At 34.5% G+C, this 14,459-nt stretch overlaps 1 protein-coding gene and 1 pseudogene across 1 annotated transcript; both read right to left on the reverse strand.

Annotated features, from left to right (window-relative positions):
• Window positions 1-2,626: 2,626 nt before the first annotated feature.
• Window positions 2,627-6,234, reverse strand: LOC114750512 (ERBB-3 BINDING PROTEIN 1). Its single transcript, XM_028939103.1, has 10 exons — window positions 6,133-6,234; window positions 5,898-6,018; window positions 5,611-5,695; window positions 5,323-5,472; window positions 5,064-5,217; window positions 3,620-3,835; window positions 3,399-3,535; window positions 3,215-3,306; window positions 2,950-3,129; window positions 2,627-2,851 (listed from the first exon to the last, which is right to left on the reverse strand). Exons 2-10 carry the CDS (start codon window positions 5,986-5,988, stop codon window positions 2,772-2,774), a joined length of 1,185 nt encoding a protein of 394 aa, XP_028794936.1. The 5' UTR covers window positions 5,989-6,018; window positions 6,133-6,234; the 3' UTR covers window positions 2,627-2,771.
• Window positions 6,235-7,650: 1,416 nt separating this feature from the next.
• On the reverse strand, window positions 7,651-13,634 carry LOC114750511 (chlorophyll synthase, chloroplastic-like; annotated as a pseudogene).
• Window positions 13,635-14,459: the final 825 nt, after the last annotated feature.

Here is a 14,459-nt window from a genome sequence, read left to right on the forward strand (position 1 = left end):
ATTAAGAAATTTACAAATAATATAATGGAACTCACAATCCTAAATACAAGTGTTTAATTGTAAATGAGCAAATGAAATTTGAAGATTTACAAGAAAATTTTATAGATTTGCAAAAGAATTTCACTTGCTCATTTGCACTTAAACACTTGCATTTAAGGTTATGACTTCGATTATGCTATTTGTAAATTGCTTAATTTTTGTTGTAAATTGCTGAATTCCACTTGTAAATCGTCGAATTTCACTTGTTCACTTACACTCAAACACTTACATTTTGGGTTGTGAATTCTCTTGTGTTTGCCAAATTTGGATTGTGAATCCATAAAATTTTATTGTAAATCTTCAAATTTCACTTGCTCATTTGCACTTAAACACTTGCATTTGGGATTATGATTTCTATTATGTTATATGTAGATTGCCTAATTTTTGTTGTAAATTGCTGAATTTCACATGTAAATCGTCTAATTTCACTTGTTCACTTACACTCAAACAGTTGCGTTTGTTTTGTTATATGTATTTTTATTTGCATATTATATTTAAATGGGTTGCTTGACTTGGTGGTTACAAACATTTTGGTGTGCTAAGGGGTCATGGGTTCAAACCCTCCCTTAGTCACCTTGTTTTAAACAAAAAAATTCCAGCCATGGAGGTCGGTCAGAGCTACTGTGGCGGCCACCTGAGCGCCGGTGGCCTCTGGTGGCCGGAACAGTAACTCGGGTAAATATTTATTTTTTAATAAAATAAAAAGAAAGGGGTATTATTGTAATCTCACTCTAAATTTTAATTTCAATTTGGTCCCTTAGTCTTACAGTGAGGTTTCAGAAAGTTTTAGAAGCTCTTGGACATTAATTGTGTTCTGCAGTCCTTCAGTGAAATTCTCCCGAATTGTTATATAAGACCTAGTTCTTGAATTATTCTTGTTCGGATAGAAACAAAATCATGATTTTAAAAATAAATTTACAGTATACGAAATAAATATATAAAGTAAACATTTAAAAAAATTTGTCCTAATTTACAAAAAAATACTTTTAAAAAACACTTTTACAGTTTCCCAAACACCCCCTTATTATCATTATTTAGGGGAAGGAATGGAAGATGTTTTAAAAAACACAATTATAATATTTTAAAAAACATATGTCATAAGTTTTATAATCAAGTATTTCTCCTAACTATTTTTAATCTAACCAAATTACTTACATAAGTTTCATATTTAGAACTTACGGAATACAATTTTACTCTTTACTTCTTTGCTTTTTAAGGAGCAACAGAATGCTGCTGAAAATTTTTTTTAAAGTGTTACATGTACCAAAAGTCACTTTGCTAAAAATATTTTAGGGTGCCAACCACTAAAATATATTTCAGGCCGCGGGCTACATATTAGGTGCATCGATTCCTCTCTTTTTTATGAACATTTTTAAGGTTATCTTCAAGAAGAGAAACAGCTTAATCAGAAAATAAAGTCTTATAATAACAAGGACTATGACTACTTCAATGTTCTAAACAAGTGAAGAATATGCAAGTAACCGAAGATTGCTAAGTGTAGGCGCAGATTGTTTTAAAACTCAGATAATCACAAAGTATCCAGATTCATAAAATTGTTTGGCACTTCATGGTTTTCTGAGATTGTTTGAGTGTAGACTACAGGTTGATTTAGAACAATCCCCCACGCATTAAATCTTATAAACCACACGACAGTAAAATTCGTAACTCGCTAACAATATTTTCCCCAAAATAGAGTCATTATATTCAAGCCGCATGATTCAATTTAGGCCAAGATTGTTACGACTAGCACCCCAAAAAAAAATTGTTACGATGGAGAAATCACGAAGCTCAGAATTTGGTCTTAGCCAAGAGGAGGACTCCTACCTATCCTACAAGGCCAAGTGTCAGCAAAGAATTTATGGCTCTTGCACCCTCACGCTTCATCTCATTCACTTCCAACTGAGAGAAACCAAATTGAGCAGCGACAGACTAGTGTTGAGCATTCAATTAAGTTATACAGACTGCTCCCACTGATTAATACAAGACTACTTGCCCAACAGTACTTCAGACCACGAAATAAAAATCATTTTCATCCATGAAAAAAATAGTAGAAAAACATTTGGGAGGCCTCAGATTAGCATTTTGGCACATTCGTCATCGCAACGACAACCCATGCATGGAAACATGGAGCGCAGATTGTTGCCGCAGCTCATGCCACAGTATTGTCATCATCAGCCAAAATTGTTAAAAAGTCCCAACTAGAAGACACATTTGATATGCACCACCTTTATTAACAAGGGTATATTAATTGTATAGTTATACTAGCATAAAAATCAAGCTAAAAAAGACAGCATAAAAATCACGCCGACCTACAAATAGCCAACTGTAAATCATTGTAAACTAACGATCAAATTTGTACATGTATCAGCCAAAGTAATGAAAGTGATGCCAAATAGAAAAAGCATGAGTTAGAATTAGATTATCGCTTATACAAAACCAGTTGGATTATTTAACACAAACTAATTTCCTAGCACTTTTTTTTTTTAAAAAAAATTGAAATTGAAATATTTCTAAAGCAGCAATCAAACAAGCACTTAGGGTCACAAGCAACTAGATTTTTATCCTCTTCCAGCACAAAGCATAAAGGGCAACGAGAATGCGCATCTGGAAATTTCAATCAAGAATCCATCTGACTACTATATCGAAATCATATCTGAACAGGTATATTTCGGTGAATAATGTAACAAAATTGAAAAGGGTCGAGAAAGAACTAGATAAGGGTTTCGAGTGACTCATTCTTGGGTTGTAGCACCATTTGTTGTCTCCATCGGCTCAGCCTCGGCAGACTCATCTGCCTTGTCACCCTTTTTGCCTGAGAACAGCCAAGCAATGAGACATATAGCATTAGGAAAAACATTATAGATATATACAAGCATGCAAGTCAACACAAAATCTGTATTTTCAGTCTACCTTTCTTCTTCTTTCCACCACCCTTCTTCTTTGTCTTTGTCCCCAAGGACAACCATGCCTTAATTTCGGGATCATCTACTGTCTTTGTGGGCTGCAATTCCTGGAGAGGATGAGATGTGATCCGATCTGAACCATTCGGCATTAGCAAGACTGTGAATTTGATGTGAGCAACACAATCACCTGTAAAACCACAATATAGCACGTGAGCAAGCTGCAAAAAAGTCAAACCAGGTGAAACCTAATCGCAATTGTCAAAAATTTTCACCAGGTTTTTCATGTAGAACTGGATATGGCTGCAAGAGGTCATGATTCACACATTCCACTAGACCCAGACGAGCTCTTTTCTCTTCCAATGCCCTGATATATAAGGAAACAATTTTAAATGAGTTGCAGAAACTTTATATAAAGAACAAATATTTCAAACATATCTTGGGAAGTAGCCAAGTTACCTCGCAGTGAAGGGCATGATTGGAAATTTCTGACTTATTTCACTGAAAATGAACCTAGATGTTTTCATCTTCAAGTGATAATTCTTGTCCACAGCTCTCTTATAAATGGTTGTCTGCTTCTCATCCAACAGCTTAGGCTGCAAATGATAAAATTTTTCACTTCATAATTCCCAAGAAACCACCCCACACTGGTAATACGTAAAATATGACAATTGACCTACCTTGCCTTCCCCTGTGCTTGCTACTATATCAATCGCATAAACTTCATTCTCCTCAAACTCTGCATCATCAACCCTTGTTTCTGGATTAGACACACTCAGGACAACCTTGTTCCCATCTATAACAAACTGCTTCATCTGGTGGCTAAGAACCCCTTCAACAATTTTACAATCATAGGCAGCAGCAACCTTTTGAATTGCTTCACTTACATCCTTGTTCTGTCGGGGGCAAAAAATGAATATCTCAGCATTTCAGTTCGACAGTTAACCAGAATACCAGAAAGATTGATATTCATATCCATCCAAAGTGAAATGGCGATGTTTTAAGATTGTACTATATTGGCTGAAATAGATAAGTTCACTGGCAATGTAATAATCAGCACAACCGTGAATAATCTTCAGCCAATTCACGTCTAGGCAACAGGGAAAGGAGGAAACCAATAAAGCACTGATCACCTCGGCAAAGTTGCCACTATGACAGCTTCAACAGACACTTACAATTCTACATATGAACCAGTAGAACAGAAAATGCTGCAAGTTATTGTACAGCTAATAAATGAATGCATGTGGCAGTTTCACTGCAGCAAAGAGCATCACACTAGGGGAAGAAACAGTAACCTCAGCAATACAATCCTTGGGAAGCAGGTAAGATGGACTTCGGAAGAAGCATGCATAAATTGCTAGGCCATGACAACATTAACACAGTTTCCCGGGGTAGTAGATTGCATTTTGCAGAATAAAAGCCCTATCAGAGTAACTATGACATAAGCCTCACTTGGACACTATAGTCCATAGCTTTAAGAGTTCATCATCCAGGGTCATATATAATGCGATGAAGTTTCTAATTCAACCTGTACATATTCTCATCTATTGCGCCATAGGAATGAAACTAGTTTAAAAAAAAGTCCAAAATAGCATGCATAAGCACATAATTATGAGTCAAGACTTGGCATACAAATAATGTGATTTGGAAGTCTATCATCAAAGATCTCTATCAGTGTAACTATGACAATGAAGCTTCATCGGTGTTTAACCATGGCTTTATAGAATGTTCATCATTTAGAGATCAAAATAACCGAAGGGAGGGGGATCAAATTGAAATAAATGCAGCACCAGAAAAGTGAATCGATGCTGTGACATGCCACATAAACATGACTCTACACAGACCAAGTTCATGTATAATTCATGAAACAATCAATCAAGGCAATTGGTGACTGAGAAAGATAACAGTAAAATATTTCTAAAATCTAAGTATCCAACCATTTTTTTAATCACACCACAGAGGTTGGATGTAGTGGTTCAAATGCAGCATTTACTTTTAAGAATGACTTTGGGACTAGCACATTTAAGAATGACTTCCAAGAACGAATGGAATCACGTGATAGGATATAAACAAATTCATGTCATACAGATGCAGATGCAAGATCAATCACGCACATATTATTACCTTCCTTCCTGGCCTCACAAGTCTCAAGGCTACTTCGGCAGCAGTGTTAGCTGCCGCAAGTACATCAGCTGGCCTTCCTGTAACTGGGCCCTCCTGAAGAACATGAGTATGGGCCACAACCGCAATAAACCCATCTATATGACAACCCAAATCACTGCAATTAACCAAAGAAACAATCACCATCTCTTTTCCACTATTAGCCAAAAGCAGCACCCGTACTTCCAGTATCTTTCACAGAAATATGCATCGAAAATCTTACATTTTCAACATATCACCTTCTTCCAAGACAGTCTCATCACTGGCGAGGGGAGAGAAATGACAAACTGTGTTGTTTACAGATATGCATGTTGGAAAGGCAACGCCTCTCTCAATCTTCCTTTTAACATTCTTGTACATGTTACCTGTTTGCCTTAATAACAAAAACATCACAGCCCATAAGCTAAGTCAGTATAAAAACAATCATAACGTAGAGCTATAACAAAAACAACAGACACGTTACCCATCGCATGAAACGGAAATGCATCTAATGGGCTAAAGAAAAACTTACTCTCTTATATATGAATCTCCCTTCTCGCAAATGTCGACAATCTTTGCCTTCGGTTTACATTCTGAAATAACTAATTGCAAAGCCTCTGCAGGAGATTCCCGTTGTCCGTCAGCATACATATCCAAAGACACAGGCACATGCAATGAAAGCGCAGAGAAATTGAGAAATAGTGAACGTTCACTTGAACCCTGAGAATTCTATCTGTCCAGTGTGTCTAATAACACCACCGGATATGCTTTTTTGTGTACAAAGAAACCGGTAGAGGCAGCCAGGGAAGTTAAACATACTGTTAGCGATCTCAGCTGCACTCTTGTATTTGGTAACGACTTCAGGAGAAGTGAGATCCAACTCCTTCTCCTCCCTCTCATCGTCCGACATGGTATCTCAGTTGTTGAATTCCTATAACTTCTTAAAACCCAAAAATGAGCAAAAAATAAAAATGAAAAATGAAACATCTTAAGCAATTGGATTCTGAAACCAAAAAACCAAATGAAATTCTTCTGAAATTGATGGAACACTCACCCGAAGGAGGTGCTTGACGACGATTTGAGGGCAGATAATCAAGAGAATAAGGGTTGAGAGAAGGCTGAGAATATGCGGTCGAGTGGAGCAAAGAGATGGCTCACAACGACTAGGGTTACGGCCAGTGAGGCAGCAGTGGCTTATATAGGATTTTTCCTCGTTACAAACTCGGCGTAGGGTTTTACTCTCCCCATTCCTCTGCCTTTTTTTTTTTTTTTTTTTTTTAAAATAATTATTTATTATTTATTTGATCTTTGAAGTGCTCTTTTCTTATTGTCAACTACGTGGGTGCGCCGAGAGCTAGACAGGTAATAAATTTGGATTTTTTTTTGAACAAATAAATTTTGAATTTAAATTAGAAAAATCCTTATCACCTGGTTTAAATATATTTTGTATTTTTTTTTGCCAGCAAATAATTTTGTATTTTCTTCTATCCATTTATTTTTATAAAAATCACCATGATAAACACTATTATTCTTTCTTTTTTTTTTTAAATGATCTGATTTTGCCTCGCTTTATCTAAAATTCAATATCAAAATACGCAATGCGCTAAGTTGCTGACTTGGTGGACATTTTTTATGTCAGCATTAAATTCATCCCAGAGTCAAGTTTGGATTATGCCGATATAAGGTAGGGTCTTGGGAGTGAGCAATGGCCCAAAGTTGCAGGCCTACGTGGCTGACAAATATTGAAGGCCTGGGTAAGGGCTGGTAAAAAAAAAAAGGAAGGCCTATGAAAAACATAATTATGGGGTTGTTTTTTTTTTTTTTTGATAAAGCCTACTTCCAAAAAGACAGTAATGGCTTTTTAAATCCTTCTCAATAAAAATTCAAATATTAATTTGTTATATTATAAGAGTGTAGTTCTTTCTACTAGACATAATCCTAGTTGATAAAACTAAACTTAGTTAGTTATCCTAAGCTCATTTGTATTTCATTTTTTTTTAACCAGCAGCTAACATTATGGAGATCAAAACAATTTAATAGTGATAGTTTGATAACATATATATGATAAAATTGTTTTAAAAATTAAGAAAAATATAAATGTTGTACAAAACAATTTGATATTCCAAGAACATGGTGGTACAGATATCATCATCTGGTATCTAATACTTTTTTAAAATCTTATCATCAGGTATCCAACTAACCCTTACACTGTTAGACTAACTTTTTGTTGGTTGCTGATATGGTATTCTTAAATTATACAAGACTTTCTTAGAGTACAAATGTAGCACACTTTGTTTAAAGAACTTATTTTTGCATTATAATATGAAGAATGAAGTAAAAAGAAAATAATACAAAAGGATTTTAAAAATAGAAAATTGCTACTATGTTTTTATTTCAATAAATGAAAAGAAAAAAGGGTAAAATAAGACCCAACAACCGCTGTAATCTTATTACTGGTTACTTCTAGCATCATAATTTTATCTATGATTCATCACGCACTTTGATGTTATTTTCATAGTGTTTTCAACACTGTAATCTTATTTATAGTGCGTTTCGCACCCTAAACTATAAATAAGAATATAATGTTGATTTTAATTGAAAAATAACATGAGAAGTTGCAAGATGTACTAGGAAAATAATATCAAAATGTCAGAACCTATTGGGAAATAACATAGCATGCTGAATACTACTTTACCCGCAATAATAAATGTTATTAATGATAATCATAAAATCATAATAGATATTGCACAAAAAGATAAATAAAGAATCACTTTTCAACCAACATCCCAAACTGGCATCATGATTCACGAACTTCGCCTGAATCTGTTTGTTAACCTCAAATTCAATCAGCATTCAGCGGCAAGGTGAAATATAAATAGATTTTGTACAAAGGATAGAAAGAAAAAATGCTCCCACCCTTATAGCCAAACGGGACATTAGTTTACAAGTGGTAAAAGAAGACGCTGTGCATAGCCCGCTTAACTTTCAGCTTGCTTAATTTCTTCCGTGCCACATGATAACTTTTGCAGAAGATTAATGGCTAGTTGCGAAAGCAGTCACCAACAAGCCAAGAGCGAAAAATGGCACTGCGCTTGTCTGAAAACAATTAATGAAACCATTTATATCGTGTTTAGAAACCAAAAATTGGCGGATAAAAAAAAATGGAAAAAGACAAAAGAAAACTCAAAATGAAAATGAAAATAATGGTAATGACTGTGAGATTATACCATTGTGTTATATAAATAATGAATTATTAAAAGGCTGCTAATAGCCGTTAGGTCAGAGGATCACGGACAAAATATCCGATTATTTTGTTAACGACAAGGGTATCATTCAGCATTATTCCTCTGTGTCTCATCTTTGTTCTCTGTCCCTCTCTTTTCCTCTCTCCTATCTCTCTCTGCCCCCATTTCTCTTTCTCTTTCTCTTTCTTGATCATACTACCTTTCACCTATCTTATTATCATAGCATCCTCTTGAGTATTGCCGCACTGCTTAACTTGTTAAGCGACATACATATCTAGACCTCTGGGGTCAAATTAAGATTAATAGTATATAATTTGGTAAGAGGAGACATAAAAATAAGTGGATGTAAAGAGGAAAAGTAATTCACACACAATCTTACTCCTTGGTGTTTCTCTCTGCACCAAGGCATATGACTAAATGATCATAGAGAATCAAATTTAATGACATAACCTATGCTAAAGCTGGGACGGAATAGAGTACTCATGAGTTTATCCTTTAGGCTATCACAGCCTTTGCCCATGTTTATCACGCTTATGCATAGAAGCTTAGAAGCTGAAGTTCTAATAAAGCATACCTGATAGTCAACATCGTACTTCACAGGGTCTTTGAGGAAGTACTGAAACTGCAATGCACAAGATGATAAGAAACTACAAAGACGCCACAACAAAATTTAGGTGGAAGGGAAGAACAGCTTAACGTGTATTATAAGGTGCAGTATTGTTACAAACATTTTACTTTTATAAACCTGTGAACGAAAATGATAATTGTGCTATACCTGAAAATAGATCTGCGGAATTATCAAGGCAAGTAAAGCCAAAGCATAATATGGTTTACCAATCCAAAGAAGATATCCTGCAAACATAAGTGTCTATAAATTCTTTGCACAAAATATAGCAAGACTTTCATTTCTAGTTCACCAAAATTTAAGTCTTGGAAAATAATGAGAAAGACTACCTTTTTTTTTTTTGGGTGCTAGAGAAAGACTACTTTTTACAACAGTTGAGCCACATTAAATTATCTCAAACATGATTATTCTTTTCCATGAAACTACTAGCTCCAAAATGAACAAATACAGTGATACTCTGTCCTGATGATAAAATATTACAAGCTTTTTCTAATGATATTCTAGAGCCATCTATCCTAGTACATATATTTTGACTACGAAACCTCCTAAACATTATCATATTGATAACAATGCCCCTATTTGTGAGCAATTCTATGAATATGCCGTGAGGAAGTTTCTTAAATTCAAAATTAAAGGGCATGATTGTAAGCATTAAATATGTTAGGAGAGCTGCAGATGAGTCACTCAATTAAAAAAAAAAAAATACCAAAGAGGTGAAATTAATATTGTGACACATTTTTAACATTTTTTTGTTGTAGTCGGAGAAACTAAGAATGAAGGCACTATAGAATGTGGAGTGGCTATTTTGTTCAGACTTAAGGGATGTAAATGTACCAGCAACAGATAATTGTGCAATGTCAGTAGCACCAACACATATCCATTTGGCAGTTTCAGTGCCAAGAGCAACTGGAAGAGACTGTTCAAATGAATAGGAAGGTCAGCAGTAGCTACTTCAATGTGTATGTTTGATTAAAACTTCCAAAACATCAGAAGTTCATATTAAAGTAAATGAAAGGCGAAGGATGAAAAGGAGAGACCTGAAGCCCCACAGCTGTATCCCTTTCAATCCTTTTGATGTCCTCAATAATAGCGATGCCCAGCTACAATGTGACAGCAACAATATTATTCACGAGTCTGAAAAGTTCGAACACCCATATCATATCTAACAAAATGCCACGTTGCATATACTACGTACCCCTGATATGCTGTATAAGAGGGTGATAATGACTGCATTAAGTGTAAGAGTCCCAAATAAAGCCTGACTGGTCCACCTGTCCAGAAGACATTGATCAAACAGCATGCAGAACATGGCGCAAATGTAAAAGAAAAAGAAAAAGTGAAAAAAAAAAAAAACCTCAAAGTGATCAATAAGATCAGAATATAAGACTAATTTTTTGTCAATGAAAGAAATATTGATCTGATTACCCAGTTAACTTATAATTGCCGTTATCTCATTCTTAATGCAAATCGTATCCAGAAATAATAAATTTATAAGATTGTTCAACTGGGAGAAAAATATGATATCTAAAATTTATATTGATAAAAACCCCCACATTTTGGCCTAAAATTTGAATCTAGTGAATAAAAGCTAAACGCCAATGATATTCAGCAACTCATTTATCTGGAGAGATAAACCAATGGAATAGCTAGTCATCAATTTGACAACCAGGAAACAATTCTATAGCTATTGAGCATCAAGGCAGAAGGTATGACACCATGGCAAACTGATGTATCTAGCTCCAAGGGCAAAGTTTCCAATCCATCCGTTTAGTTTTAGCTGCAAAAACATAAAGAACTTAGTCAATGATCAGAAAAAGGGTGCGTAGAAAACATAGAGAAAAAGAAAACAAGGAATTTTGCTTTAAAAAAAATACCTTTAAAGGAGGCGCAGAATATATAAATGACAGCAGTGATCCACTAACGGCAAGGCAGAAAACTATAGGGGAATTATGCCCTGCCTATAAAGGATACAATTTTAGACTTGCAGAAAAAGAGATTGAGCATAGGACTATCGTGTATAGTACCCACCCATACGTCCAATATGCCAGCCAAGGCAAGACCTCCTGCTAGCAGCACCCATATTTGAGTGATAACCTGCAGAATTTTGATAAACAATTATGTAAAGAGACGACATTATAAGTAGAAATAATTGATATCAGAGTTACAACATACCTCGTTTTCATATATAGCCCCTGAAGGAATTGGTCGATATGGTTCAATGATTGCATCAATTTCTCGGTCATACCAATCATTTAGCGTCTAAAACATTAAAAAATCATAAATTTTAAGCTTGGGTCACTTTGAAACCCTCATCCAACAGGAGATGATAAAATTATACGTCAAGAAGAATATTACCTGCGTATAACCAGTAAGGAATGGGCCAGACATCACCATGCACACAAATGATTTGGCAACATCTTCAAGATTCCAGTTGAATTGTCCTACCAAGTGAACAATAATGCCTCAGAATATCCAAAAGTTGTATCAGATGCACAAATGTATTTATAAAGGTGGAAATATAAAATAGAGAAGTTTGTAAAATGTTTGTAAAGAACTAATGTCATACATAAAGTATAATTATGAAACACATAAAAATGACATGACAAATGTAACACAAAGGGCAAGAGAATATGCTGAAGGTACTGACAGCTTCTATGGCAAAAGGTGTAAAAACAATACATTTTTTATGGAAGTTTTAAACAGTGGCTGATGAATGAATGTTGCTTTGAGCAATATGAAGCCCCAATCTTCTGCTCGTTGGTAAACCTCGTAAAACTCTAAGTGGGCGTCTCAATTCATATTAGCAGTGGCACATATGATGGACATCCACTTCAGTATGTAAAGCCAGGAATTTAAGGCATTCTTTTCTTGCTAAATGTTGGCACTTATCAGTTACTTCGGAACTAAAGATGATGAAGAAACAATTTATCATTCTCCTGGTTTTTTTAATCCTGGTATAAGAACTCTTCACACAAACAGTGCATTATACCAAGTGCCAACAAAGTCAATTATAAGTAAGATAACAACTAACAACCAATCAACCAGATTACCTTTTAATTAATTTCAACAGTACATAGGATTACACTATTATCATAATAAACTATGGAACCAAAATTTTTTTATCAGGCAAATTTCTGTTTCACACAGAGCTAAAATAGAGTACCAGAAGCAGCAGCACCACAAACTACACCCCCAAAACCATATAGGCCAGCTGACAGGCTTTGTAAGTTGAAGACGAATCTTCCATTTATCCTACACAATACATTACAAAACAAATATAACAACGTACGTTAACATCATACTCTATTACATTTTGTCAATTGTATGTACTACTAATTATTGAACTTTAGCATACTACATTATAACAGAATTGCATTATTTTTCATCAAATCACAATGGAATTCAGTGGCTTTTGATGTAATGCCTGCGTCATGTTAAGCAATAAAAAAGCATGTCATCGTGGGCCACAGTAACATAAATAAATCATATTTCATGGCCTATGACAACAAGAACTATTAGTGGCCAATAAAATAAAGAATAAAACAAAACTCCTCTTGTCCTACACATCCAGATTTTAACCAAACCGTGCAGTTGAGCATTATCATCTAATTTGATTATGGCCATTCCGCACACCTAATACTTCCTCCTGTCCTTAATATAAGACCTAATTGACTAATTTAGAGAAATTAAAAAAATTAATTAAGTTAGTTATTTAATATAAATATGTATATCTTTCATAGAATACCTTGCTAATAATTTATATTAGCTACAATTACCATTTGATAAAACCTCTAACATGTGTGCAACTACTACTATGACTATTTTGAAAAATGAATGAATAAATAAATGACAAAGTGAACTGAGGTATTATATATTTAGGACCAAATTGACAAACAAAAGTCAAACAAACTCTTATAATAACGAATGGAGATAGTATTCAAATTCCAACCCCATTTCCTAATCATGACTAATTTGAAAGAAGTGAAGGGGAAAATGGAAAAAAAAAAAAATCGACTCACAGTTTCCTGGGTAGCTCCTTTGTTACCGAACAGTGGATCGGAACTTGAACCAGTTCTAGCTGGAGCTTTTTCTCCTGTAGCTGAGATTTAACTGCTCAGAGCCACCAAAAGATTTCAAAATCACTATAAATAAAGCAATAGCATTAAGTAAAAGCATCACATAAAGCCCAAAACACCTTCATTTGCGTCGGACTCTGCAGCCGTTATCGTTAATCTCCGCCCTGCATTGTTCATATTCATATAACCCCTCAAGCAATATCAGAGCCAACGGAAAAACAAACAGCTACAGCTTAAAGAACTCAAATTGTGGCAGCGTTTGAGTGCTGAGGAACTATAAACAATTGCCACACTTGATAAGAAAATATTACAGATAGCCGAAAAAAAGGAGTGTTTTAAGCATTACATAGTTCAGTACTTCACTCTCTAAGCAACCAAATCGAGCTAATAATCGACCTACTAGGGAATGAGAAAGAGGGTGGTACGAGAAAAGCCCGAGTGTGAACTTGACGGGTTATGGCGCTCGATAATTTCTGCGGTGAAACTGAGGCCATGCAGAGTATAGAAGCCATTGCCTTGAAGATATGAGCTTGGGAATCAAGATGACACGATCAGAGAGAAGAGACCCACACTGGCTTGCAGAAGCACAGAAGGGCGTTATCAAGCATTTGGCCGAGCATTGACAGCAAGCAGCGGAAATCGAAATTAAGCTTTATGTGGAATTATGGATATCATATAATAGTCAAAACAAGATGACGTGGATATTAATGTTGAAAAACTAATCTATATCTCATGCCTTCGGTACTAATTATAAGAGTTAGTTAATTAATTTAAAAAGATTAAAAATAAGTTTAATTAGTTATTTATAATAAATAGATATTATTTTTTTAAAATATCCTTACTAATCAAGTGTGTTGGTTAAAACTACTATTATTAGAAAAACTAAAAAAAAAAATGAATAAATATGAAAAGATTAGAGAGAGTTAAAATGTATAAAATACAGAAAGATCTTAATATATATATATACAATTCTGGCTTGGCTCATTCTTCATAAGGACTAATGCGATTTAATTCTCATGATCTTCTTTGCCCAAAAAAAAAAAGAGATCAAATAATATTAATAAGAAGAGAAAAAAAGATGTCTTTATAATTACAATACTGAAGACGAACAAAAAAAAACTAATAAATGTAGGATGAGAAAGCATTAACAACTCTATTACATTAAAAAGAGAAGATGTCATTGAAAATAATCTTATTAATTCTGTCTCTATCACTCTTGTGCTATAAACTCAATATTTTTTTTCTCATATAAAATTTTCTCAAATCCTACGGATGTTAATTTTGAAAATTATTCTGGCAAAAAATAACTTTGGAAAATTAACCGATATATTTATATATAACAAAAAATCATGGTCAGACTTATTCTGGCGTGACATATTTTTTTTTATCACAATGTGCCTTTTTTATGCCCACTAATATTTCTCAAAAAAATAAA

The sequence above is a fragment of the Neltuma alba genome, unplaced genomic scaffold (assembly GCF_004799145.2).
Source record: "Neltuma alba isolate B1F8T4 unplaced genomic scaffold, ASM479914v2 tig00006484_pilon, whole genome shotgun sequence".
NCBI lineage: Eukaryota > Viridiplantae > Streptophyta > Magnoliopsida > Fabales > Fabaceae > Neltuma > Neltuma alba.